Consider the following 26485-nt stretch of genomic DNA (forward strand, 5'->3'; position numbering starts at 1 on the left):
CTCTGACTGATAATTTGCAATCTGGGCGTAGGCATTTATCTAATCTGCCTGTGGAAAAGGGATGGTCTTATTTTACTGCATCTGCCTCCTCCCTCTATTCTCCCCACAGCTGTGTGAAAAGGTACACTGGTGTGCCCACCTTCACAGTGACAGTTGCCCACTGGTGTGTCAGCTGATGGGGTGACAGCTGCGCATTGGTGTGTCAGGCTTCATTTGAGGCAGTGCACATGCTTGCCAGCCTTTGCAGTGACAGCTGGTGCTGGCGTGTCTGCCTTTGCCTCAACAGTGCACACTGGCATGTCTACCTTCATCACAAGAGTGAACGGAACACATGAACAAAATGATTAAGTTGCATGAACAGATCAACCCAAAGGTATCGTTTTGGAAAGAAAATTGGAGGGGGAATGCATCTTTCAGGGCAGTGGTGGTTTGCACACCCTACATTGAGTGCCTTTCCTGGGCTGTTCCATAAAGATAATACTCTGCTGTCTTGTAATTCCCCTCCAAAGAGTCTCCTCTTCTGTGATATGGAAAAATAATCTCACAGTCACACAACCTATCGATTTTTGTCTCCTTACCTGAGGAGTTAGCTTCTCATTAGCATGACAGGAGGGGGGGTTCAGTGTTGCGAGAAGGACCTAAAAGCCTTGGAACTGATGTGAGTCAGAAGTGAATGGATGGAGGATGATGGTAGGTCACAAAAGTAAAAAAATCAGTGTCGCTTTCTTCTAACGCTGAACAGGCAAACAATTACCAAAAGAGAAAAAAAGTATTACTAAAACTACACTGGCTGGCTCTTTCTTTCTTTCTCTTTTCCCACAGAGCTTCTTTCTAGAATGCTCCCCAGTTCCCTCCTGCCTGGCTGCTATTACAGATGAACATAAACAGTATTTATATGCAGTTAGGTGAGGGGAAGGAAGCATAACAAGAAAAATCAGTCAAATCAACACCCACCATTAGTTACTTATCCCCTTGCTTGCACATTGCTGCACCACTTTGTTTCTCTTTACCTTTTTAGACTCATTTTGGCTATGTCTACATTGCAATTAAAGCCTTGTGGCTGGCTGGCCCTTGGGCCAAGCAGCTGCTTAATTGCAGTACAGACATTTGGGATCAGCCTGGAGCCCCAACTCTAGGGTCCTGAGAGGTCAGAGGATCCCAAAATTAGCTGGCGCCCAAACACTGACAACCCTTTAGCCTGAGCCTTGCAAGCCCAAGTCAGCAGGCATGTGCCAACTGTAAGATTTTATTAGTAATAAAGAGAGACCCTATTGCAAGGACTATGGCAGTCTGTGTGTTGGGAAAACACCTGTTTTGGGCACTACTGCAATCTAAACAATCTACCCCAGATCAGTAATAAATAAGAATTATTCACAACAAAAAGGAATCCAGTAACATGTAAACTGAAGTCCACACCACAGTAAACATGAACATGGTTGGCACTAAGTGGCTCCATTATTGATTTTTTCCTAAGTATAAAACACCCACTCCCCTTAGAGGTTCTTCATGAACAAGTGGAGGCATGTGGGTTAGTCAGTGAAGCTTATGGTGTTGAAAGTACTGTTCAGTGGGAACTAAGAGGCTCTGTCTGCAGGGATGTCTGTTTGGCACCCTGCACCAGAGCTGAAGTTGCTTTTATAAAGTTGGGGTTGTATGTCACATACTCCATTATGTCAGATAAATTCGTCTGCACTTCTCCTCCTAAACCTGTTCTCAAAGGTTGAGTGCTGTAAAACAAACCCACCTGGCACTCCTGGAACATGCATTATTCACTGGCATGTAGAATTCCAGATTATTTTTATTCCTTGCACTAAATGGAAGTTAAATGTGATCTACTGATGATAAATAGCAGAGAGAATGAAAAGCTCAGAGATCCTACAAAAGATTTATTCTGCCCCAAAAGCTAGTAATGAGTCAAGTGTCTTCAATTTTAGACTGCGGTGAATCATTTTCTCAAGAGAGCCAGCATTAAAGGAAATGAGTTGTTACCATACTTTGTAGCCCTACCCTCATGTTCATTACCGAGACTTTGCTTGAATATCTCTGCATTTTGCCACAGGTGGGTTTATCATGTACTATTTTTAATATTCTCTTTTCTGGCATGCCAGCAGCTTGCCGCTCCATTACTGCAAAGGCCATCGTTGGGTGTGTCCTCCCTGTGTGTTCTGTTGAATGTGAAATCAACTGCACCAGGAGTCAGGCTGGCTTCAGGATTTTAGCAAGCTGTGGAGTGGGAGGGGGCAAGCACGATGGGCGTTGTGGGGATTTCCTTGACCTCACCTCTCATCAAGCTTCTCTTTCCTTTCTTCCCCCTCTAGCTTTCTTCTCCCTCACCCCCACATCACCTGCCTGATGGAAACAAGCCTAATACCTGCCAAGCAACCTAGTTGTTCTTTAGAGCTGGTCTATAGGCAGGGCAGTTACTGGCACTCATCTCTCCTACCCGCAGTTTTCTGGTTATTGTTAATGTTGCGTCAAAGCTCTCCTTGGCCAAAATTTCACAAGTCGCCAGAGAGAATCATAGGCACTGACTGCTTGTACAGAAAGCTGAGCTAGGGCTATGGAAAAAATGGCGGGCGCTGAGCCCCCAGGGGTGGCCCTCCTCACCATCCTTGCCCCTTCCCACGCGGTGGTGGTCAGCTCTTCAGCCATGTGTAGGAGGAACTAGCAAGGAGGAGTGAAGGTGGGGTGCACTTGATGGAGGGAGTATAACAGAATGGGAAGAGGAAAGGCAGAGGCAGATCAGAGGTGGGAAGAGGCTGGGGGAGGTGGGCCTGAGACAGAGCAGGGGTTGAGCCCTTCACAACACATTAGAATGGGATGGAAAATAATTTTCACAGAGGGGCCACTCCATGAACTTGGTACTGGTTGTGGGCTGGCTCTGGGCCCCCCACCAGTAGGGGTGGGGCCTTGGGCAGAAGGGGGAGAGGCTGGGGGATGCAGAGAGAGACAGAGTGAGAGTGTGTGTGTGTGTGTGTGTGTGTGTGTGTGTGTGTGAAAGAGAAGCACTTCGTGCGTGGCACACTTTGTGACACAGATGAAATGTGTGCTGCAGTGTATACGTGACAGTGACTGTGCGTGTGGCATGGACTGTGTATACGTGACAGTGACACAGTGTGTGTGGTGGCTCCTGCTGGGTAAGTTTCCAAGAGAAGCCACCCTCAGGCTCTTTACGGGAAATCTGTCTTGCTCTGTTGTCTCCTGAGTGAGTCACTTGTCATCCATGCTTCAGACTAGAGCAGCTCCGCTGTGTGTCTCCCCAGTCCCTGCTCTGCAGCAATGTGGTATGGGGGCAGGAGAACACCCTGACTTCTGCACTACCCTCTCCCCTCCAGTCCCTTCACCCTCTGCACTGCTAGCAGGAGGATCCTGGGAGCAGCTTCACAGCAGACAGGACAAGGCAGGGGGGAGGGGCATCTAAACACATGCTGCTGGCTGTAAGTATGCATGCTCTGTTAATCAGCTGGGCAGGCTGGAGAGAAATGCTTGGCAGACCAAATCTGGCTCCTAGGGCTGATTTTTGCCTACTCCTGCGTTAGAAAGTCCGTGTCTCTGGAAGCAGCCGTTGGAGCAGCAGAACCACTAGAAAAAAATGAACACATCTCATAGTGGGGTAGTTGTTGAAGTGGAGCAGCTGGTTTGGGTAAGGGATGTGAAGGAATGTTTTTGATGTGTTTATTCCATGTAGAATTTTTGTGCCATGCTATAAATCCCTGAAGTCGGCCAGATTTTGGCTGCCATTATATGAAAATCTGCTCTCTGGACATACCCTAGTTTGGAGTCCATACTCTAGCTGCATGGTTTTAATTGTTTTTTATTAGAAGTAACATTTATCTTAGAAACACAATTCAGTCTCAAAAGTAACACACTTGTGAGCCTAAATCTTCTTGAATTTCAGTGAGATTTAGGCTCCTAAGTATCTACTTCATTTCTGAAAATGGGACTTAGGCTTCTGAGGGTCTGTCTCCACAAGAGCTGGATGGGGTAAATTTAATTGATCCAGCACACTAAGTCACTTACTCTCTTGCAATCTTAACAGGGCTCCTCCGGCAAGAAGGCCCCAGTCCACTTGAGGCCCCAAAGGTCAGAAGCAGCATCTGAAACTCCATAGACACCACAGCCTGTCCGTTCAGGTCATGGTGTGTGTTAGAGCAGTAAGGGTTGTGCTGTTTTCCTAGGTTAAAGTTTCAGCTGCCTCTTCGTACTCCCCGAACCCAAAATCCATTTGAGAAGTTAAAGACAAAACGTGATTGGTCATAAGACTGCTATCGGAAGGGGAGCTGTGAAAACAAACTATTAGGGCAGAAGTATGCTGCTATGTGTGTTCAGTTTTCCCACAGGTGAATGGATTTTTTTTCCCCCCAAACAGCAGCTAACTTGAGATGATAGACTGCAGAGGTCCCGGAGGACGTTGAAGTGGTTCATGTCAGTAATTTTCCTCTAAAAGAGACCCTAAAGATTCACTGATCTGCAGTGGGATCCTTAGGATTGCCTTGGCCAAATAGCTGCTTTTAAAAATATCTCTAAAATGGAGATATACTAGTATATGGAATATTGCAATAAGTCCAGAGGAGCCTCTCTGGTGACTTAGGTAAATACTGAACATCTTCAAATCAATAAAAACAGAGCACTAGATGAGTTTTTTCCTCTGTCACCCCCCTCACCCTTTGTCTTTTTAATACACAGGGGAAAGAAAGACTCCTTCACCCAAATGCAGAGTGTACATATCATTAAGGGTGTCTTTTGCATGTGTCCTCTGTGACTGATTTTTCTGGGGAGTTAGTGACCCCTGATAAGGAAAAAGTTCCCTGCTCCTGATTTAAATTCTGGGGAAGAGGAACTTTTCTGACTTGGTTGTTATCGGCTTTATTTCCTGAGCTACCATAAGGAACTTGGGATTCTAGCAGATGATTTTTATGACCATCTTTATGTCCTTTGTATTTCTGCTATGTATCTGTAAAGCTTTTCTATTTTAAACAAAACATTGCTGATGTCCAAAGATTGCAACATATCCAGAGTGTAAAAAGCAGTGGAGTTAGACTGCAGTCGGTGCTGCAAACAGTGTCCCAGGTTCAGAGCTGGAGGAAACTTTGGAGTGACTTTTTTTTAATTATTGCAGGTGTGGGTTGGTCAGAACACTTCAGACTTTGTTCAAGTCAATGAATTTTTTCCATCAAAATAAAAAACCTGAAATTTTGAATAGTAACAGAGAGGAAGCCTTGCTAGTCTATACATTATCAAAACACAAAGCAGTCAAGTAGCACTTTAAAGACTAGCAAAATAGTTTATTAGGTGAGCTTTCGTGGGACAGACCCACTTCTTCAGACCATAGCCAGACCAGATGGTCTGAAGAAGTGGGTCTGTCCCACGAAAGCTCACCTAATAAACTATTTTGCTAGTCTTTAAAGTGCTACTTGACTGCTCTTTGTTCCAAAATTTTGGAAATTTCAAAGTAAACTCTTTTGTCATTATTACAGTGGAAGGTTTCAGTATTGGGACTAGATTCAGAAAGGGACTTACTTTCCAGTCACAGAACTAGAGCAAAGGGTGGTGCCAGCCGGGAGGGAAGGAGGTTCACATCCCTACTCTGCAGCAAGCCGTGCAGCCCAGACATTGATCTTCTCAGGTGAGAACCTGAACCCCTGGGTTAGAGTTATTCCCACTCTCTTTCTCTGGCCCAATTAATATTTTATGCAAACTATAATAGCTTTAGCATTAGAGCTTCAGAGAGACCCACTCTGGGATAGCCTAGTGGTTAAGTTAGTCACCTGGAAAGCAGAAGGGCTGAGTTTCAAATATCTGCTTTAGTGAGGATATTTCAACCTGGATCTCCCCCAGTCCTGGTAAGCACCCCAGTCACTTGGCTTTTGCATATAAGGGTAGCTCTACTTCCAGTTTTGTGAATCTAGCTCTTCCTTTCCTCTTTTTAAAAATACCCACCATGAGCTACTTTGTCTGACATGCAAGATAATTGTTTCATCTTAATTGATTCATTGAGAATTCTGAAAGATTTCCGTTTCAATTAGACCTAAACTTTTTTCCCCCTATTTTTCAGACCAGCCAGTGAACTGAAAAATCAGTCCCTCTCATAGCTCTACCCAGTGTTTTTGAGGTATTTTTTTTAAATCAACATGCCTTGTCTTCAGAAAAAAGATTAGCAATTGCACCACAAGAGGAAACTATGTTTGACTTTATCCCTTAATTTGGAGGAAGATAGTGCAACGGACAGCAGCGCTAAGATACAAAAGCTTGTGCAGGGAAATGTACAAGGTTATATTTGGTTTTTAGATACCCTGTTAATCTGTGGATCATTGGTATAGTGTTAAAAAGGGAATTAGATGAGTCCTTTATTTGAGGATGTGATCCTGTTTTTTTATTTGTCTTGCCTAGTAAGCAGGTTTCCATAGCAACCCAACTTCAACATTGTTCAGTGCTCCCAGTTTTGATCTCTCTTCTCATCACTACAGCTATCTATTCTATTTTAGGAAAACAGTGTGATGTAGTCCCCGTGCCAGAGCGGTGCCTCCTGCTCACTGTCCCATAGATTTACTCTCAGCTGCTGCGCCCTCTCCTGGTAGTCTCTCTGCCACCCTTGTTTCCATTTGTAGACCAACCCCAGTCCAGGATTCAGAGAATCCTTTTCATGACTTAGTCCACTGGCCACATCAGTATTCATGTTTTCCCCCTTCTGGAGAAGAGATGGGGGGAGAGTATCTCCCAGTTTTATAGTCCAGCCACTTCAGCTGAGGGGCCCTGGGGGAGGACCCAGGCCCTCACACTATTCTCCATCTTGGCCCAGGGACTCTATAGATAGTAGCCTCCTCCTGCCTCTCTTAAACTGCTCTAGCAACACTCCTTCCATTTCCTGGGCTACTTTCCTAGAGCTCCAGCACTTTCTTCCCCCTCTTCTCAAGACCTACAGCTAGCATATCCCAGTGCGTAGAAAGGAGTTCCCCCAGTCCCTGACAATAGCCACTCTGCTCAAAGAGCTACATTCCTGCTGACTGTTAGGAATACAGTCCTCTTTCCCTAGGCTTCCTGTGGTCACTGACTGTCTCTGGCTCTGCAGCGCCCCCTTATAGAAGGGCCCAGATTGGTCACTCCAGGCAGCATCTCTCTGACTGGCTGCTTGCTTCACCAGGCTGCTTTTCACCCCATACATTCTGGCATGGGGTGAACAGCCTGTCCCACATAAGATCGCCATATTGCCGCAGTACTGTGGGCCCTCTAGTCTCTGCCCATAGTCAGTACCAGATGCTCTAGAGAAAGGTTTAAGCATCCACAATTAGTAGATGTGAGATAATGTGCTTCCAATCCTAATCCTGAATACTCTGAGGTTTGTTTAAACCCAGAAATGTGTAGTTTTGTCTCCCTTCCAATAGTCTTTAATTTTCCCTGAATGTTAGATTCTGTTTTTATCTATATAAACATTTAGTCCTTCTTTGAATCTGGCTAATTTCTTAGTGTCCACACCATTCGGTGCAAATGCCACAGTCTAAAGGTGTTGTCTGTGGAAAATATTTCCTTTTATCAGTTTTGAATTTGCCATCTTTTTTACTGTCATTAACTGTCCCTTTCTTCATATGTCAAGAGAAAGGGAATAAAAAGTTTCCAGTCTGCCTTCTCTGTGCCTTTCATTGCTCCATATATTTTTATCATAAGAATATAGGAACATCCATTCTGAGTCAGACCAAAGCTCTGTCAAGCTCAGTATCCTGTCTTCCAACAATAGCCAGTGCCAAGTGCTCTAGGTGGTAATCATAAATTGAGTCCTCTCCTGTCCCTCATTCCCAGCTTTTGTCAAACAAAGGCTATGGATGCCATTCCACCATGCCCTCTTTCTTCATCTGCTTTCTAAGTTAAAACATGACAGTCTTCACAATCTCACTTCATATTAGACTTTTTTTCCATGCTCCTTATTATTCTTGTTGCTGTTCTCTGACCCCCCGCAGTTTCTTTGTGAGATGGAGTGACCAGTACTGCACACGGTGATCACTCTGCTCACTTGCACAATATTTTCTGAAAATTTTCTCAGCCATATTTTTCATACCTTCTGACATCTTCTTTGATTTGAGGACTGCAGCTTTGTGTTGAGGAAAGATGTTTTCACTGTGATATTCCAATCCCTCTTGTGAGCTGATTCAGTACAACTAAAACCCTGGGAGGTCTATGAGTAGTACAGTTTTCCCTTCAATGTACTTTACTTTGCATCTATCAACATAGACTTTCATCCCCTAGCACAGAGGTGGGCAAAATCGACCCTGGGGACCAGATCTAGCCTGCCAAGCATTTCTTTCAGGTCTGTGCAGATTATTAGCAGAGCTTTCATACTTACAGCCAGCAGCATGTTTTCAGCTGCCCCTCCCCCTACCTTGTTCTGCCTGCAGCTGAGCAGCTGCTAGCATCCTCCTACTAGCTGTGCTGGAGGGGAGAGGATAGTGCTGAGGTCAGGGTGATCTCCTGCCCCTGTACCCCATCTCTGCAGAGAAGGGATTGGGGAGAGGGAGACACACAGTGGAACTGTTTGTCTGATGCGTGGTTGGTAAGTGACTCGCTCAGGAGTGCAGAGCACAACTGGGTGGAGGGAAAAGACAACAGGGCAGGACTGATTTCCCTTAAAGACCAGAGGGTGGATTCTCTCAGAAACTTATCCAGCATCACCCAGCACATGCACTCAGTGTCACTGTCACATGTACCCAGTTTGTGCCACACACACAGAGTCACGGTCACATATGCACTGCAGCAGACACTCAATTTATGTCACAGTTTGTCTCTTTCACACAAAATGTTTCTCTGTGATACTCGCATGCTCTCTTTGTCTCTCTCTGTAGCCCCCAGCCCCAACTCTTTTGCCCAAGACCCTGCTCCTTCCAAGAGGCTCAGAGGTGGCCTGTGACCAGTACCAAAATTCATGGAGGGGTTCCTCTGTGAAAATTATTGCCCACCTTGGCTCTAGCATGTTGCCCCTTTGAAATTCCTCTGTCTTCTCTGGGCGTTACCATCTTAACTTCATCCTTTGCAAATGTTGCTACTTTGCTGCTTTGCCACCCTGTCCTTTTTAGTTCATTAATAAATATAATAAATACCATAGATACAATAAGTGGTCGCTTTATTCTTGCTCTTTGTTTTCTGTCTTAGGAGTTTTGGAGTGATGACAATATTTTGCCTTTCACCCATGACTTTTTACTTTCTTAAGTAGCTTCTTGTGCAGATCCTTGCCTGTCGTCCCTTGTGCATTGGGGATTTGACCCGATTAGAGCCACTGGTTTAGATGCAATAGTGCAGATGCCTTCTGTAGGCAAGTCTTAAAGCATGTCAGATACCTGTAGTCATCACAGCACAGATCATTGAACCTGGAAGAACTAATATCTGTTGAAGTTCTGAGGTGCCATGGAGTCCAAACCCAAAACACAGACATTTCACTGGTAGAGTTGGTGCTGTCCCCTGCTTCAAACTGGGGTATGTCTCACTGACATGTAGGGGTGTGCATGTTGACACTGGAAGTTGCACCATTTCTACCTTCCTAATGACTGCCAACCAATGGCTTTAAGCAGAACAGGTCCCTGGTATAGACAAGGCCATGGCAGGTATTTGAAAGCCATCTGTCCACATTTTCCAAAGAGGAGGTACTCTTGGGGTATGTATGAAAGTGAGTCTGTGGAGAAGTTCTTAATTTGTGACAATGCACTTCTTCATATGCTTTGAAAACATGGGAAACTTTGCACAAACCTACATATATAGGTGATGGATGGAGGGTACTACTTTTTGTAGGCGCCCCAGACATACAGTTACACAAACTATGTGTAAAGGGTTAAGCCCAGAGACAAAGGGTGCCTGAAAATCTCCAGGAAGGACTGGCAGGCAGGCAGCCATGTGAACCAATGGGAAGAGAGAGTGGGATTTTTGAATTGGAGCAGTGATTTGTCTGCTGCAGTCTTTTGTGTGACACAGGTGAGTTGGGAGAGACGGATTAAGCCAGGAACCAGGTATGGAATTTCAAGAGAGAAACCTGAGACAGTAAATAGATGAGCAAAAAGGGGATATTTAGTCACAAGCAATCAGGTTTTTTTTTTTTTTTTTTTGATTTTGGGATTGGTTTGTGGAATTTTCTTTAACTTAGCTTTTTCAGTTGCTCTGTAACACATGGAACCCAGGTGGAGTCACCGACTACGTCATCTTTGTTTTGTTAATAAAAATCGCGTTCTTAAAACTATGACCTGATTCCTGTGTCCTTGAAAGTAGGAGATTCTGTGTGCATGTGCCTGAGGCTGAAAGGGCAGCTACTAGGAAATCACAGTTTGTTTTCAGGCTCTCTCTTGAGGGAGGCTAAGAGCTTGGATGCTCCACGGGGAGCATCCCAAATGTCTCTTCCAGCCCTGGGATTCTATCATTCTGGGATTCTCAGAAGGGCTTTTTGCATTTGGGTGGTGGCACCGTGTCCACAGGCGCCATTTCTGGGAAGGGAGGGGAGGCAGCAGCTGTGCATACCAGGATGCTTCTTGCTTTTCCTTCTGGTCCCCTGACTATTAGGGAGCAATGAGGGAGTGTGAATGACTCCTCTATGCCTCTCTGGCAGGAGTGAGGGACATGTATTCGAGCTGTGTGTACTTTCCTCTCCTGTAATGGTGAAGACCGCAAAGAAGGGCAAGCAGCGTCCTGGTATACTTGATGGATGCCCACCCCCCTTTTCCCTTAAGTGTATCACCCAAGGTCAGGGAGTCTGTGACCTTGGGAGTTTTTTAAGCAGAAGCCTTTAGTGGCAAGGTACTTGAAAGTTCTTGCAGGTCCACAACTTCTGCACTCAAAGTGCTAGAGTGTGGAACAGCCTTGACAAAGTACAAATATATTGCTGTCTTCTATTTCATTGCCATTGTAATATGGAAAAAAGAGGCATTGGATAACGTTTTTCCACCCTCTGGATTTTTTCTGGAAAACAGGTTCAGCAGCAGCCCTGCTTCATCTCGCCTCTCTCAAGTGAAGCATCCCATTCTCTCTCCTCCCTGGAAAGCACCATGAAGTCCCAAGGTTCCTCTTCTTCCTTGCTAGCCAAAATGGCTTATCCAGAGAGACAATCATGGCTTGACATAGTTAACATCTCTTCTGCCACAGAAGAGGTCGATCCACCTTTATCCTTCTGTGTCCAGATAAATGCTGGTGATCATCCAATGGAAGACTTTAATGAAATGGCAGAAAGCCGGCTTCTCAAGTCTAATAATGGATCTCAGAACTCTTTGTTAAGTGAAGACACAACTTCATCAGACAGCAGCAGAGATCACCTACCTGTACCAGAAGATTTGGTGGGAATGAGAACACTATCCAAAGGTGAGTGTATCAGAGAGGCATCTCCGTGCAGGGCTGCATAAATAAATTCTGCATTTTCCTCTTCTCTTTAATTTTTCTCTAAATAAGTTTCCAGTGGAATGTGATTGATGAGTAAATGTCTGTACAATGCATTGGGTATATAACCAGCTGTCGTGACCATGTCACATGATCAGAGCAAGACTCCACCATCTTGGGATGGAAGTCAAGAGTCAAATGTGACAAACCTGCAGTCAGAACCCTGAGTTGGTAACCTGAGTCAGGCCAGGTCAGGATACCAAGGGCTTAGAGGCAGGAGACAAACCTGGGATCAGAATCACAAGTCAGAAGCCAAGAGTCAAGCTGAGTTGGGGTGCCAGGAAGTCAAGCTGGGGTGGTGGTAGTGGAAGCACACAGAACAGGTTGTCTCAGCTGTTTAGACAGCTTGCTGTTCCTGCTGCTGGCTTAAATCAATCCAGTGGGCCAATTGGCTGTTGTAGGACTTTGCCAATAGGACCTCAGGGGGGAAGCCTCAAATTTGAATTGGGCTTCATGGGTCCTGGGTAAGCCATTATCAGTAGGCTGTCGGGGGAGTGTTGGCTTCTGTGAACTCTGTGGGCCAAAGTTCAAGGCTTCTGGATCATGACATATCCACTCTCCCAGGGTTGCCTTCAGGGTGACATAGGTTCAGGGTTCTGAGTGTGGGTTTTATGGAAGATCCAAATCAGGGCAGGAGAGTGAATGTTCTCAGCTATCTCTCAGTTGCATTCCTCTGCACCATAACCTTCCCAGTTGATTAAGTACCACAATTTACTCAGGTTGAACTTGGAATTGAGGACTTTATGGACAATGTATCTCCTCCTGATCTTGTACTTGCACTAGAAGGGATGATGACTGGGCTTTCTGGGGAAATATATTCTCAGTGTAGGGTATTACAAATGGTACATGGAATACAAGGTGGAGTCCAAGAGATTGAGGGAGATGGAACTCAAATGTAATCGGATTGATTTGTCACCAAATCTGGCATGGGCCAAGGAACCAGTGACCTAGTTTCCGAGATGGTCTGTCTGTCCTGGCTATAGAAAGTCAGACATTTGTCCTACAGAGTAGGAAGAACCTCTTTGCTTATGGTGGTCCATTTGATTTTTGTAGTTCTACTCCATCTTCTCAAAGTGTTACCTCTTATTGGATGTGATGGATGTGTTGCACAAGGCCCAAAGTGGATGAAGGCAGGTGCAGGAGGATGTTGGTGGCTGTGGATGAAATCGGGGTGGCACCCATAGTTGACAAAGTAGAGTCTGTAGCCTTTGATTGCGTAGCCTGGATTATTGTACAAGACTTCAGTGTGTGGTGATAGTGTAAACCAGTCATCCTGATATTGATTGGAATAGAATCAAAGGTATTGCTCTACAATCTGATTATTTCCAATTGGCCCTTTGGCTAAGGATGGCAGGCAGGGAACAAGTGCTTGCTGACCCCTAATAGACACAAGACCTCATGCCAAAAGCAGGCAGTGAACTGGGGACCCTGCTCAGAGGTGACATGACCTGGGCAGTCTTGAAAACAGATTACGTTGGGTGGTTTCCTCTACAGAGAGTAAAATCAAAATAAGAATGAAGTGGGCCATTGTTGAAGAGCAGTCCAGCACCATCAGAATGGTCATGAAACCACTGAATTCTGATAGATCTACCACAAAGTGCAAGGAAATGGGCTCCCTGGGTTGAGATGGAGTGTCCAGAGGTGGGAGCAGACTGTAGGGTGTCTGGTGTGGGATCATGGTATGGGCACACAGCCATCAAGAGTTACAGGCTCCTTTTGAAAGCTCAGGTCCTGGGCCAACTGTCCCCTTTGCCTCCCCACCCTCCGTCAGCCGGCCTGCCCACAGGTGACAAAGAAACAGTGCGATTAAGAGAAACAGTGCGATTAAAAACAGATTAAAAATTAAACATTGGGGGGGGCATTCAAAACTAAACAAGAATTTTTTGTTTTACTGAGGTACTGGCAAGAGAGAGAGAAACACAGCAACACTAGTTTAAAAATACTCTGCAGGAAAGAAAACCATCTGTGTAACACTAAGCTGATAAGAATATGAATGAGCAACTGTAGACACCAGCAGAGTCCCTGTTTTGTGATATACCCTTTGGAGAATAGAATTCAGCAGACCCAGCACATACATTGGGTGATAATAACTATCATGTTCAGGAAGCAACATTACATGGACAAAGGGAAAGAAGAAATGAAAGAAACCTGTGCTCTATTTTCAAAATGGCAGTTAAATGTTCAGACTCCATTTAAGCTGAACTGCTGAATAGTCTGAGACTTGCACATTTAAAAATTATTATTAGCACTGAATCTCCACTACTCTGTATTTTGAGGAAAGCTCATATATTGTAGAGATGACTATGGTACAAAACCTGAGGTAAGAGAAAGATATAAAGGAATATTTTCTGTAGAGAGATGTGACTGGTTTCTCACTCTGAAATAGGAAGACAATTCTATCTTCTGCTTTTTATAGCAATTAATATTGCAGTGTTGTTGCCTGCTGCACCTAAGACAAAGGAATCAAAACTCCATCTGACATAACGAAACAGAGAAGTAAAGACCAGTTAGTTAAACATATAAACAAGTATCTGACTACGTGCTCTGTATCCTGGGGTTTGCTTTCCTCCTCCCTGGCAGCAAGATACATACTCCATAACCAGCCCCTGTATTTTTATTTCTTTGGCAACTGTTGGAACACAATGCTTGCCTATGACCACAACCACAAATAATAACAACAACAAAGAAAGAAAGGAAGCAGAAGATATTACACTAGTACAAGAGAATGGAAACATTTATTTATGTTTATAAAAATTTCTTCTACAACAGCAATAACATCCTTCTTCCAGAGCACTTCCTGAGGGTTTACAGCTAGCTGAGGTTAATGGCCTTACTGCAAGGAATTCTTCCAGTGAATGATTCTCATGGTGGTGGTTCTGCTGCTTCATTTTAATCTTAAACATTTGATGCTCTGTCACATGCTTGTAAGCAGAGACTGTGCAAAAGTGGAGCCTATTCTTCAAACTCCTTGAACTTTGGCAGGAGTGGGAAGGAATTTGCTAATGAGATCTGGATCTGAACAGTTCTTGGTCTTTGGAATTGACATTCCCTTCCCTGGGTTTAACCGATCTCTGATCTTAGTTCCATGGGCTGGATTCTCTAGTACGCCTTGACTTTTTTCTTCTTTGACTGTGTAAAAGGGTCTGATTCTGGCTGTAGATAACCAACAGAGTTCTCTTAGTGGAGTTCTGCTGCAGGAGAGAACCTGGTGCTGCATGTGGTAGGAAGTCCTGAAGGTGGAAATGACTAGCCTGAGCTTTATTCTGATAGTCCTGACAGATGTAGAAAAGGATCAAAGCTTTAAACTGAAAATTTATGTTTACATTTTTCAGAACTTTGCAAATTTGCTTTTAACTGAGCAACTCCCCGACAGGTTACAGTTCTTTAAAAATTGGTTCTGTTCTTAACACAAAGTACAAATAGGGTGAATGGCTTTGTATTTAATGTAAGTAATGACAAAACTTTCCTGTTTCTTTTGGCTCTCCATTTTACAAGGTTGAATTTTGTAGCTCTTGCATTCATTGGGGCCAGTTTGTTTAACCTTTGCTGTCTTTAGTCATTTATTCCCCAGCTTCTTTTGTTTGTGGCTTTGAGAGAGAGCTGTAATTAAATTCCCTGGGACATCATCAAAACCTCGAAACAGACCTTTTTAGGAAAAATTAACAAAATTTTTTTTGACTTTCCCTCGTTCCCTCTTAAGCACAAGTCCCATGTCTTCTGTTATAATTGAAAACAGACAGTGGCATCTTCCAGTCATATCTGAGAAAGGAGATGAAATAAGGAGGACAGTGAGGGAACCACAAGATGGAGGTGCAGAATTATCTCTTTCTTCATCTCACAACCTTCATCTTCTCTCCTCTGTGAATCTTGACACCAAAATATTTGGACCGATTTGGAAATGGAATTAAAAATTCTGGCCTGTCCTTCAAAGTGCTAGTCACTTGGGAGGTACTGTATGGAGCTTTGTCCAGAAAACAACCTCCCTTACTGTATCATGAGGTTTAAATTGAGGAGATAGGCAGACAGGATAAGACTGTGACATTTAGTGGCCTGTGACATATAGGAGGTTAGAGGAGATGATCTAATAGTCCCTTCTGGTCTTAACCGTTCTGAATTGATGAAGTAATTTGATTAAATATGAATTTTCATCAGCTCACTGTCATCCAAGCTCTCAAATAAATAGCAGTTGTGGCCTTTGACCATATGAGCGTTTTAGTAGCATTCCAACTGAAACATTTTGTGGGCAGTATGAAAAGGGGAATTGATCGAAGAGCTTAAAAACTGGCTGTTTGGCTGAGGAACTAATGATTTTTGCTGCCCTATAAGATAGACTAATTGTTATTAAGAAAAGGAATTTTGGTCTATAAGATGTCAGCAAGTAGAAATCAGAAGAGGGGTTTTCATGGAAGACATGGATGGCTCCTCAGAAACCCGATAGTACATTGTTGACCACTGAGAAGCTTCAAAAATGTTCTATATAAGAACATAAGAATGGCCATACTGAGTTAGGCCAAAGGTCTGTCTGGCTCAGCATCCTGTCTTCTGACAGTGGACGATACCAGGTGTCCCAGAGGGAATGAACACAAAGACCAGCCATCAAGTGAGCCACCCCCTGCGGTCCATTTCCAGCTTTTGGCAAACAAATGCTAAGCCGCTTGCAGCATGATGTTGTATCCCTGCCCATCCTGTCTAATAGCCATTGATAGACTTCTCCTCCATGAACTCAACTAATTCTTGGTTGAACCCTTGTCTCTGATGAGTGTGTTTTGGGCTGCTGCATAGGGCTAATAAAATAAACTTTTTCCTACTGAATTGCTTATGCACCTGATAATTGTTATCGTCACTCTGAAATTGAATGTTACATTTATGATCTCCATGTGTCATGCTACCCTCAGAAACAACCCTGCCATGAATAGAACCAAGTGTTGACACCACCCCTCCCAACTGCTTCTTCCACAATAAACAGAAAGGAACCTAGTTATAATTCTGAAACTCACAGTGTGAGCCAGCAATTTTCAGGAAATATTACTGCCATGTATTATGCTTAGCACGTGCATTTTTTCCTGTTTCCTGTGGCTCGTTTAATACACAGCAGTTGCTTCCCCTCACCTAAATATTGTACCAAAGCCACAATCTATATCTAGTTCCAGGCAAGGTACAGTCAATCTGTTTATTTTTGCAGAGTAACTTAAAAATGTGTAAAAATAATGTACATATGTCTTGAGCATTGGGAACACAAAATGTGTAACCAGAAAATTTACCTGGCATTGCTTAGGTTCTTAACTCAGTTAAGGGGCTTTTAAAAAAATTCTTGTGTTTTTCAAAAAAACAGTGTTATTTTTATAAAGTTAATTATTATCTTGGATTTGTTAAAATGGGGATTGTTAAAATTTTTCCTTTTTAAAGTAAATTTTAAAAATGTGAATTCCATCAAGTGTTTTCTCTTCATTCCCATAAATTCTTATCATTCATGATGTTTTAATAAAAATGGGATATAGTCCATTTGGTTTCCCATAACGTTTTCTTCTAGTTTCAAATCTTAAGCATTGATTAGCTGTGCCATAACAGAGCATTACTCCACATTTCTCCATTTTGCCTCATTCCTGTAAGCTTTATTGAGATGCAATTGTGTTCCAGGTTCATCTTATTTCTTCTGGCTCATCTTGGTTCAGTCTCTTTCAACATTTGCTCACCTATGTCAGTTTTGAGGATTGTACTTGATTTGGTGATTCTCTCTCTTTTATGTTTGGTTTTATGAGAAACAATCCCATTCTAGGTGCATCCCATTTTTCTGGCACAACCAAACCCTTACCTTGTTTTAAGTTATGATAAGAAGAAGCTGTATACAAAATTTGATGGTTCTATTTCATGCTATTTAGGAGGAGTTCCTGATTAAACAGACAAATGCTCTAGAATATATAGTAGATGTACCATACAGCTCATTTCTTCTCAGTATAGCCAAAGAGTTTTAAAAAGCATTAGGAAAAACAGGGAAAGAGAGGGAAAAGAAAGCAAAAATTATTTTTAGAACCCGAGAGAGATTTTTTTAGACTACTTCAACATTTTTGTCCCAAGACAGGGTGAAGTGGAAGAGACTTGTAGATGACCTATGCTCCATGTGGAGTACAAGGCTTAAGTAGTAGTAGTAGTAGTAGTAGTAGACATCAACATCTGGTGCATGATCCACTGGCCATTGAAGTCAATGGAAGGATTTCTATTCACTTCAGCAGATACAGGATGAGGCCTTTAGACATTCTGGTCAGGCGAGCTATAGGAAAACCAAACAAAGATATTCTTAGGATCACATCTTGGCTCCTACCCTACTCTTTCATCTTCCAGAAAGCTGCTTTCTAATGGCAAGAATCACCAAAAAGCCTGTGCTTTTCCTTAAGGTATTTATCATGGAGATCTAAGAAGGATCTTTGTGGGCAGTTTTAATTAATCCTTTCCTTAGAGAGACCTGGTCCGTCATAAAATGAAGCCTTTTGTATGAAGCGCTCTGTGTGTGGAGGGGGTTTGCTGAGTAGGGGTAGGTCAGTATAACCCGTTCCTTCAGGCAAGAAAAGATTTTCTAGAAGAGAAGATAGTTTGATAGGCTGAAAGGAAAGAATTAACTTCAAAAAAGCAGTGAAATAAAGTTGAATTGTGTCCCGCCGCTGAATAAAGGATTCAGTATCACTGAAAGAAACAGTATACTCAGGCTCTTTTCCTGCAAGATTTTGTGAACTAGATGAGCCTAAAATTTGTAGCTTGTAGTAAGAATTGATGTCCAAAAATCTCTGGCCTTGTCAGATCAGTGGCAAAATGAGTCAGCAGTCAAGATTACTATACTGAAAATACCCTTTTACTAAGCCTAACTCCTCTAAAACTTGGCATGTATTTTTGGTTATGCTTTCATATTAAATTGTGTCTTGAAAAAATTACCTTTTATCCAGGGTCGCTTTTGTCTTACCTTTTGGCTTAATTCCAAGCTGCTCTTTCCTTCTTCCACGTGTGCCCACCTAGAGTAGATGGTGCTGCAACTAGGAAACTGTCAGGCTGAAAGGAATAATTGAAACAGGGATAAACAGGGATTCACTGTGACGTGTCCATGAGGAATTCTATGCCACAGTCAGTCTATGAAATTTAGCAACTTTATGTAATGTGACCACATGTTCAAGTATTCTCCCAGCATCTCAGAAACATCTTTCGTGACTCTTGAATTTCCCATTTTTTTATTCCCTCCATGAAAATATTTTTGGTTGTGTGTTTAAAAACTACAAAATGGTAGTTCAAGATGTGCTGCTGTACCAAGCAGAATTTGCTCTGTTTTCTAGGAACAGATTGAGACCAGTGGAACAAGTGTACAAGGAGATGCACAGTGTTCAGAGTGAAGAGAAAAGCTGAATGGGAGCAGATACAATCAAAGTTTCTTTTTGCTCACCATGAATGTTGTTAACACTTGATTTGAGTTTCATGATAGAGACATTCAGAACATAAAATTTCTTCACTTCAAGAAACAGACATGCCACTGTTGAAACAGAAGCTGGAAGTATCAATACCAGCACTTACTTATTTTTTCTCTTGTATACATTATTGAAAAATTGCCATCTGTTTTTATTTTGAGAATACAGTAACTTTAACTTTGTTAAAATCCTTTCCACTAATTGAATTCAGCACCACTGTAACTCACAGTCATAGTCACATTCTTGTCGTCTTTATTCTTACTCTTCTTTACAGAACAGGCAAAATGCTCAGAAGATGAAATGGAGCGACTTTACAAGTCATTAGAACAAGCAAGTTTGTCTCCCATAGGGGACCGTCGACCTTCAACCAAAAAGGAGCTCAGGAAGTCCTTCGTCAAAAGGAGCAAAAACCCTTCCGTTAATGAGAAACTCCACCAAATCCGAATGCTGAATAGCACATTAAAGGTGAGATGACACAAGGAGGTAAAAAAGAAAAAAAGGGGGTAAAAAGAAAAAAAACAACAACTTGAATTAAAAATGAAACAGTCCTAGGCTTCACCCCAATACCCAAGTGAGTGTTATTTAGTTAAGTCTTTGCAATAATATTTCACTTTTTCGTGCCTCTGTGTTCTGTGGCTATATTTTGAAGTAGAGCGGAAGCAAAAGTTCAGAAAGAACTGTTCTTGCTGTAGTTTCAGTCTGACCACTGGACTGGAGGAAGATGTAAGGAATTTTATAAAAGGACCATATTTTAGTCAATTGTAAAATTCACACACTCAGCGAATGTTTGGTGAAGGTGCTGAATGGGGCAGCCTCAAAGGAGAGAGAGCAGGTCTGCACTGATGCTAAGGGACAAACAAATGACCCTAAGCCAAGAAAGTTTTCCTTAAGCGATTACTGTTGAATGCACAGGATGTGCCAAAGCTATTTTAAGGTCATCCTGGAACTAAAATAGTTTTAATAACACAGGCATCCTGCTTCCATGTTGGAATCTTACCCTGAGTACAGGATGACAGGGTTTCTTAGAGCATTCCTTGGAGGGTCTGATAAATAAATAGATTATGAGGTGCTCTGATGGATAGGGCTCACCTGGAGCCTCATTTGTGTCTCATGGAGTTTCTAGTCCTGTTGCTGGGTGATACTGGAGGAGAGAGAGAACTTATTAATATAAAATGAAACTGTAAATAAAGAGGTTTGAATGAACATTAAAAATTGGCTTTCCATCCTCTTGCTTTTTGTCACTAGAAGTAAGAACTGAGTGTTACCTCAAATGCTCTTACTTGGCTTTAAGGCACATTTATTCTGGAGAAATTCATACAGAGGTTCTCAGCCATGCTATTGCTAGTTCAGTTGTTCTGAGACTGAGAATAAACCATTCTTCTATAGCAATTGTTGTCTGAAGATCTCCAATAGCTAATGAAGTAAGTCCCACCACACACTTGAAAGATAGATAAACAGTAATTCCATTTTACAGGTGAGGAAACTGAGAGACAGAAAAATGTTACATGGCTTTTCCAGTGTGATGTGTATCACTGATAAAGGAATGAACAGAACTGCTTAGTGCCAGTGGATTGGTACCTCCCATATTAGTGGTAAATCTTCATATTTGAATCATGGAAAGCTTAGTAAAAACTTTAATGCTATTAGAGTTTTCATTTATTTCCTAGGGGGTTTCAAATCCCTCTAGGTAAATAAATGAGAAAATTATGGACTTGACAAGGGTGGTCACTGGTTAACATGCTTCATAATTTCAGACTTTTATTTCTGTGGGGCTTTCTAACATTATTTGAGAAAACAAAGGTCATTTTCTTATATGTTTTTCTTAATGCAGAAAATATGATGAGTTTTGCTTTATTCAGACTGAGAATTTGGCATGTCGACAAGATAAATATGGCATTAGAGAATTTCACATGGAGACAAATAGAATTCTTCAAGCAATTGTGTTTACGTTAGCTAGGATCAGCAGCACATTCTCATAGCAAGGAAAATGCCAAACTCTGTGCATCAGAAGAAAAGTATGCTTTTCAAGTAATTTCTTTTTAATATTATATGAAGCAGGACATAATTAACCTTGCATGGTCTATTGCAAATACAGAACACAGGGAAGTCTTACAGTCTAATCCGTATTTGCTGTGCTTTGACTAAACCTTTATTAGCTTTAAAAAGAGTGATTTATGAACATACCAAAGCTGACTGGGATTCTTATTTTGGACTTTCTACTAACCTTGAGTGAGTGTGCATCTCTAGCTATGAATCACTGCTGCTCCTGCTGCAGAATATCATTAGCAAAACATGCTGTGGGTGGCTAGGAAGAGGAGGAAGCAGTGTGCAGAGCATTTCACATACTAAGTGAATGGGGGAAATTAAGCTGTGCTCCAGGGATATTTAAGAAAAATTCACAGTTAAAAAATTTCCCCATGGGGGGGAAACGTCCCTTCTTCTACATTAGCAGCACCTGTGTTTAGTTCTCTGTCCTGGGCCTTTTGCTGTTCTCTTACTCATCCCTTTGTCTAGCTCATAACCTTTGTAGTCTGCCTTTTTAACAAGCTTTCTAGTTCCAGTTGGTCCACAGATTACAGATGTCAGGCTGTCCAGGAAAATTGTTGAGGCCACGGATCAAGACTACTTTTGTGTATATTTCTTGGGTCTAGAAAGCTCTGGGCTATATAACCTGCCTTTACACACTCTTTGTCTCATCCTCTAACCCTGAAACATTTTCTGTCTTACTGTCCTCTCCTTTGTGTAATCACCCTTACCTAGGGCTGACTAGAGGGGCTTCACAGAGGCTATTGGAGGGGTCTGTTGTATCACATCCAGGAGGAGGCAGTGATTTCAGAAATTTGCCACAGAAGAAGTACTCTTATGGCTGCTCTGACTGCATGGGGGTGTGAGATTAAACACAAGGGAGAGGCTTTTGCAGAGTAGCCACCATCACATGGACACTCCCCTAGTACAGCCAAAGGCAAGAGAGCAAAAGGTTAGGTCACTCATATTTTTCAGGAAGAAGGGGTCTGTTGAACACAGGCTTGTTTTCGAAGGAACCCTATCTACACTGCTTGCTTTTTCCCCTGAAAACAGCACTTTCAGAACAGCGAGTGGATGCTGTTATGCAAATGTGGCATGCAACATGTAAATCAGCACCTCATTTGCATTTCCAATCAGCCTCATTTGCATTCCCCTTCCAAAAGGGGAATGTAGTGTAGTCACAGCCTAGGTGAGTGGCTTGAAAGAAGCTACAATTTTACAGACTATGGCTTGTCTGCATGTTGTCCAAGCAGGAAATGTTGGCGGGCTGCTTAAACAGAGAACAAATGTTGAGGTGTTTATTCTCCATGTGCTGATGTCTCTGCTCATATTCTCTGTGAGGAGCAAAACTGAGATCTCTAGGCCTAAAAATGTGAGCTTCTGCTTACTGCACTGAAGGAACAAGGACTGTTAACATAAAGGTAGTAGCTTTGTAAACCTCACAGTAGGGTCTAATGGCTACTCTTTGTGAGCATGGATTACATCTAATTTAATACATCTAGGATTTAAAGTAGGGGTATTTACAGTGTAGGCAAGGAATGTTCATCAAAAGCCGTGTCTGAGTTGCTCTAATTGCTGCAGTTTCTTTAAAATTTAACATTTCTGTGAAAAGTGACCAGTTCTTCATGTAACTCTTATCTAAAGATTTTTGTACAAAGAGCCTGTGAAATATCTGGGATAGTTGAAATCCCCAGGTGTAAATAGAACCATAACTTCAGTTGGAAAAAAAAAATTGTCATGGGCTGTGTTTGAAAATTCTCCTATTCAAAAAGGAGATCACACTGCCAGGACGGACAATTTGCCAATTATCTTAGGGGCTGGGCCAGTAATGTTCCTACAGTTTTTATTAAGGAAAATACAGTGTGAAGTTTGTATGGAAGTATATCTGTATTAATCCTTTTGATTTCCTACTAGTGTAAAGAGCATGACCTGGCCATGATTAACCAGTTGCTGGATGATCCAGAGCTGACAGCAAGGAAATATAGAGAATGGAAGAACACAAACACCATGTTAATCCAAGATCTCTACCAGCAGCAGGCAGCCCTGGCTGTGCCTAAAGGGAATAGCCAGGAACCATAAATGAATTCACCAACTTTCTTTAATTGAAAATGCTCTCCGAGGACAGTGGACCCTGAAGTACATGATGGGATTCCTCCCTGCACCTCTTTGCCTGGTGATGCTACTACAGTTGCACGTTTTGTTTTTTCCAAGTGTGTGTATCATCCCTTTTGAAAGGAAAGCAACCCATTCTCCAAAACATTATTTCCTTTCCAAACTCATTTCATGCCAATCAAATGGAACTCAAAAATCACAAAAGAAGCCCTGTCTGGGTACACATCTGAGGCAAACTGTATATGAAGTAGAGAGGAAATGGATTTACATTCAGGAATGGACCATCTTTCCTAAATGGCAAACTGGGCACACAAAGACCTGAAGGTCACAGAGGAATGTACATATTGTAGATACTAGACCTTTTGGGGCCATCTTATTCAGGTAACCTATTGATAGAAGGACTTTTTTTTTAAGGAAAACCTATGATATTGCTAACAGGATACAATCCTTTCTTTTACCACTTGTCTCTTCAAGCTAACTACAGCCAGCCTTTTATCTCTACTTTCACTTGTTTAGACTGCATAACCTTTTAAAATGGTGACCACTAGGATAATTATTCTGCAAAAACCTGAATTTTAAATAATTTTCGAGGCACTCAGTCAATGGACGCCATATATATTTCCTGATTGTGTATGGACAAGATCAAGATACTGTTTTCCTACATCATCTCGAGAAGGTCTCTTAATGTGTTGCTGACAAATAAATTTGTTCTGCATGTGGAAACTCTGTCTCATCAAGTTTCAACTTTTCTTATGGAGTAAAGGACACTTTTCTGCTTGCATATTTTTGAGAGGATTGAATAAATAAAGTATTAGTGTATCTTGAATTCTTAGACATAATAATAGCTCTTATATTGTGCTTTTAGTAAGTAGAGCACAAAATGTTTTACAAAGGAAATCAGTGTCATTTTCTCCATTTTACAGATGGAGAAACCATGGCACAAGATGACTGTGACTTGCCCAATGACATTTAGCAGGTAGTGACAGAGCTGGGCAGATCCAAAAATACAAAACATAGTTGCTTATATTTTTGTTAATATATATGTCTCTTGATGGCTTACATGTATGTATGACCATGTACTTTGTCATTTATTTATATATTTATGTACTGTGGATTTCCTACTGTAAAAAGGACCACATGTTGTAGCTGAGATTGTTCATCTGTTGATTTCAAGAGAAATGTCTGCTCAGTTTTCATACTCAAATGTAATTAATGCAAATTCATATTCATATCATCCTAAGGTTGCAGGCACATTGAGAGTTGCACTGTAAGCTCCAATGGCCACCTCACTTCTGCCTTTAGCTCTCATTGTGGGATTGGATTGAAAATTTCACTACATATTCTAGGGTAGGAAGATATTTTTCTGTAAGACCATTACCTCAGGTGAGAGAGTTTCATAACCGCAGATGGCATAGTTTTGATTAGCACACTGGTTAATCAAAAAGTAATATATTTGCTGCAGTATGTTATAATTTTCGGCCTTCAGTTTCTAGCATAGGATACATTTTTGAACTCCCAATTTGGCCAGGTGCAGTGTGATTTTATTTGAACTTCTGAACACATGAAGCTTTGTAAAGTCACTGAGTTCTAAGAAATAGTCTCCCTTATTAAATTAGCATTTAAAGATACATATACCCAAATGCTCGGGTGTGAAGGAGATGCACTGCAGTTACCCACTGTATAAAGATACTCTCAAGAGTTATTGCTCTCATTTAGCTTTAAAACAGAATACACTATAAATACCAAAAATAGAAGCACATGGAGATATTGACCCACCTGCATGCACAGTATGGATTTTTAGAATTTCGATTATGAAAAGAAATATTAATGATCTTCACTGGAGGGAGGTTGACTCTCCTCCACTTGCTCAGCAATTAGTTTTAATTGCTTGGCGATGGCTCATTACTAAGCAATTAATATTTTAAACACTAAACACTTAGCTGTATCCTAGAACATCCAGGGGATGTTGGCTCATTAGAGATGGTTTGGGTATAGGAACTGAGTGGAGAAGGAAGCTGGGAAGAGGGGATGCTCTGAGAACTGATAAAGGGCACTTTTGGCAGCTAGTAAATCTACTACAGTTTGGCTGTGGGGAGCCCTGGGCAGGTAGACTATACATGTTCCAGTGAAGCAGGATTTCCCTGCTGTAGCTATTAGTGGAGGGAGAAGAGTGGACTGAGGGCTGGCAAGGCACAGGAGGCAAAAATGGGTTGATTGGGTGCGGTGACTAGGGAGCCGAGTTGGCTCTGGGATACTAGCACTGCAGCACAGCACTAGGAAGTGGAACTGCTGAGTCAGTTAGTATTGGGCTACCAAGAGCCATAGCTAGAGAACAAGGACCATCTGGGGGACTGGAACTGGGTGTTAAGAAATGCTGTAGGAATCAGAGAACGAGAGTGAAACAATCACTGGGCATATCTGTTAAAAACAAAACCACAAAACCTTTTAAACTCAACCTCCTAAACTATGGAAACCGCACGTTAAGTGACAAAAGTAGATCTGAAACCAGCCTTACCATCCAGCCCATTCTCTTGAACTCTCTTAACTGTCACATAATGAAGGTTTGTTTTATGTCTCGATATGTATGTCTGGGTGTGTGCGCACGCCTGCACATGCGTATGTATTCTCTTGTTTTAAACAACAGTCCAGAAGATTTATTTTTTATTTTTATTTTTTGCCAGTTGTATGCTGACATTTTCAGCCAGAGGTTTGTAATACTTGAGGAACATAAGAGAAAATTCTGTGTAGGATAAATCAAGAAAATAATGACTTACAATAAGGGATTCCTTAATATAATACTTTTAGACTTTAAGCACATATTTTCAGTTGTTTCTAGCGAAGGCCAAAACTGCAGATTTTTAGTGATATTTATTGTCCTGGTCAGAATTCTTTCCGCAAATCTGCCAATTTTCTGTTATGTGCCTGCTACCCACCAAACTAATTATTATCTCTTGGCTGGCTTATATATGTGTATATATGTATATTTTTCATCTGTAATCTGGCTTTGTTCAACTGGAGATAGAGGTGTAGAGATACATGATGAGAGTCTAATTTTAAGAAGGGTTCTGTGCCTTCAACTCCCGTGGACATCGGTAATAACTGAGGGCTTACATATATGTTGATATAGTGTGCAACTCACTGGAATGCAGGTTGAAACTCTCTCTTTCAAAACCCTTGGGACCTGACCAGTGCCAGAGGAAAGAATTTGCCAGACACCAGGAAGTTGATATTGCCTAACACTAATGTTACCAACACTTCCACTGCTTATTGGGCTCTTCGACAACATTCCGGGGTAAATTACAGCTAAATGACAGCACAGAACACTGAGAGCCAGGACTGGTGGCTGTGAACAAACTTTCTGGGACCATGGGAAACTTGGCCACACCCATGATTAGTGTTCAACCAGCTAACTAAAATCATGCCAGATACAGAGTTTGTTGGATGTGTGGTCTGGATTAGAGAGGTTCAACCTGTACATCAATGAGCACTACTGTACAGCAACAGAG

At 42.0% G+C, this 26485-nt stretch overlaps 1 protein-coding gene across 5 annotated transcripts in view; it reads left to right on the top strand.

The window, feature by feature from the left end:
* Positions 1–24123, top strand: part of IPCEF1 (interaction protein for cytohesin exchange factors 1) — a 98823-nt gene extending 74700 nt beyond the window's left edge. For all 5 annotated transcript variants that reach the window (XM_074990353.1, XM_074990356.1, XM_074990357.1 and 2 more), the window contains 3 exons: positions 10938–11322; positions 19117–19307; positions 22782–24123. In XM_074990353.1, coding sequence (XP_074846454.1) covers positions 10938–11322; positions 19117–19307; positions 22782–22946 — 741 coding nt within the window. In that variant the 3' untranslated portion in view covers positions 22947–24123. The remainder of the gene's footprint in view (positions 1–10937; positions 11323–19116; positions 19308–22781) is intronic.
* Positions 24124–26485: the final 2362 nt, after the last annotated feature.

The sequence above is a fragment of the Carettochelys insculpta genome, chromosome 3 (assembly GCF_033958435.1).
Source record: "Carettochelys insculpta isolate YL-2023 chromosome 3, ASM3395843v1, whole genome shotgun sequence".
Classification (NCBI taxonomy): Eukaryota; Metazoa; Chordata; order Testudines; family Carettochelyidae; genus Carettochelys; species Carettochelys insculpta.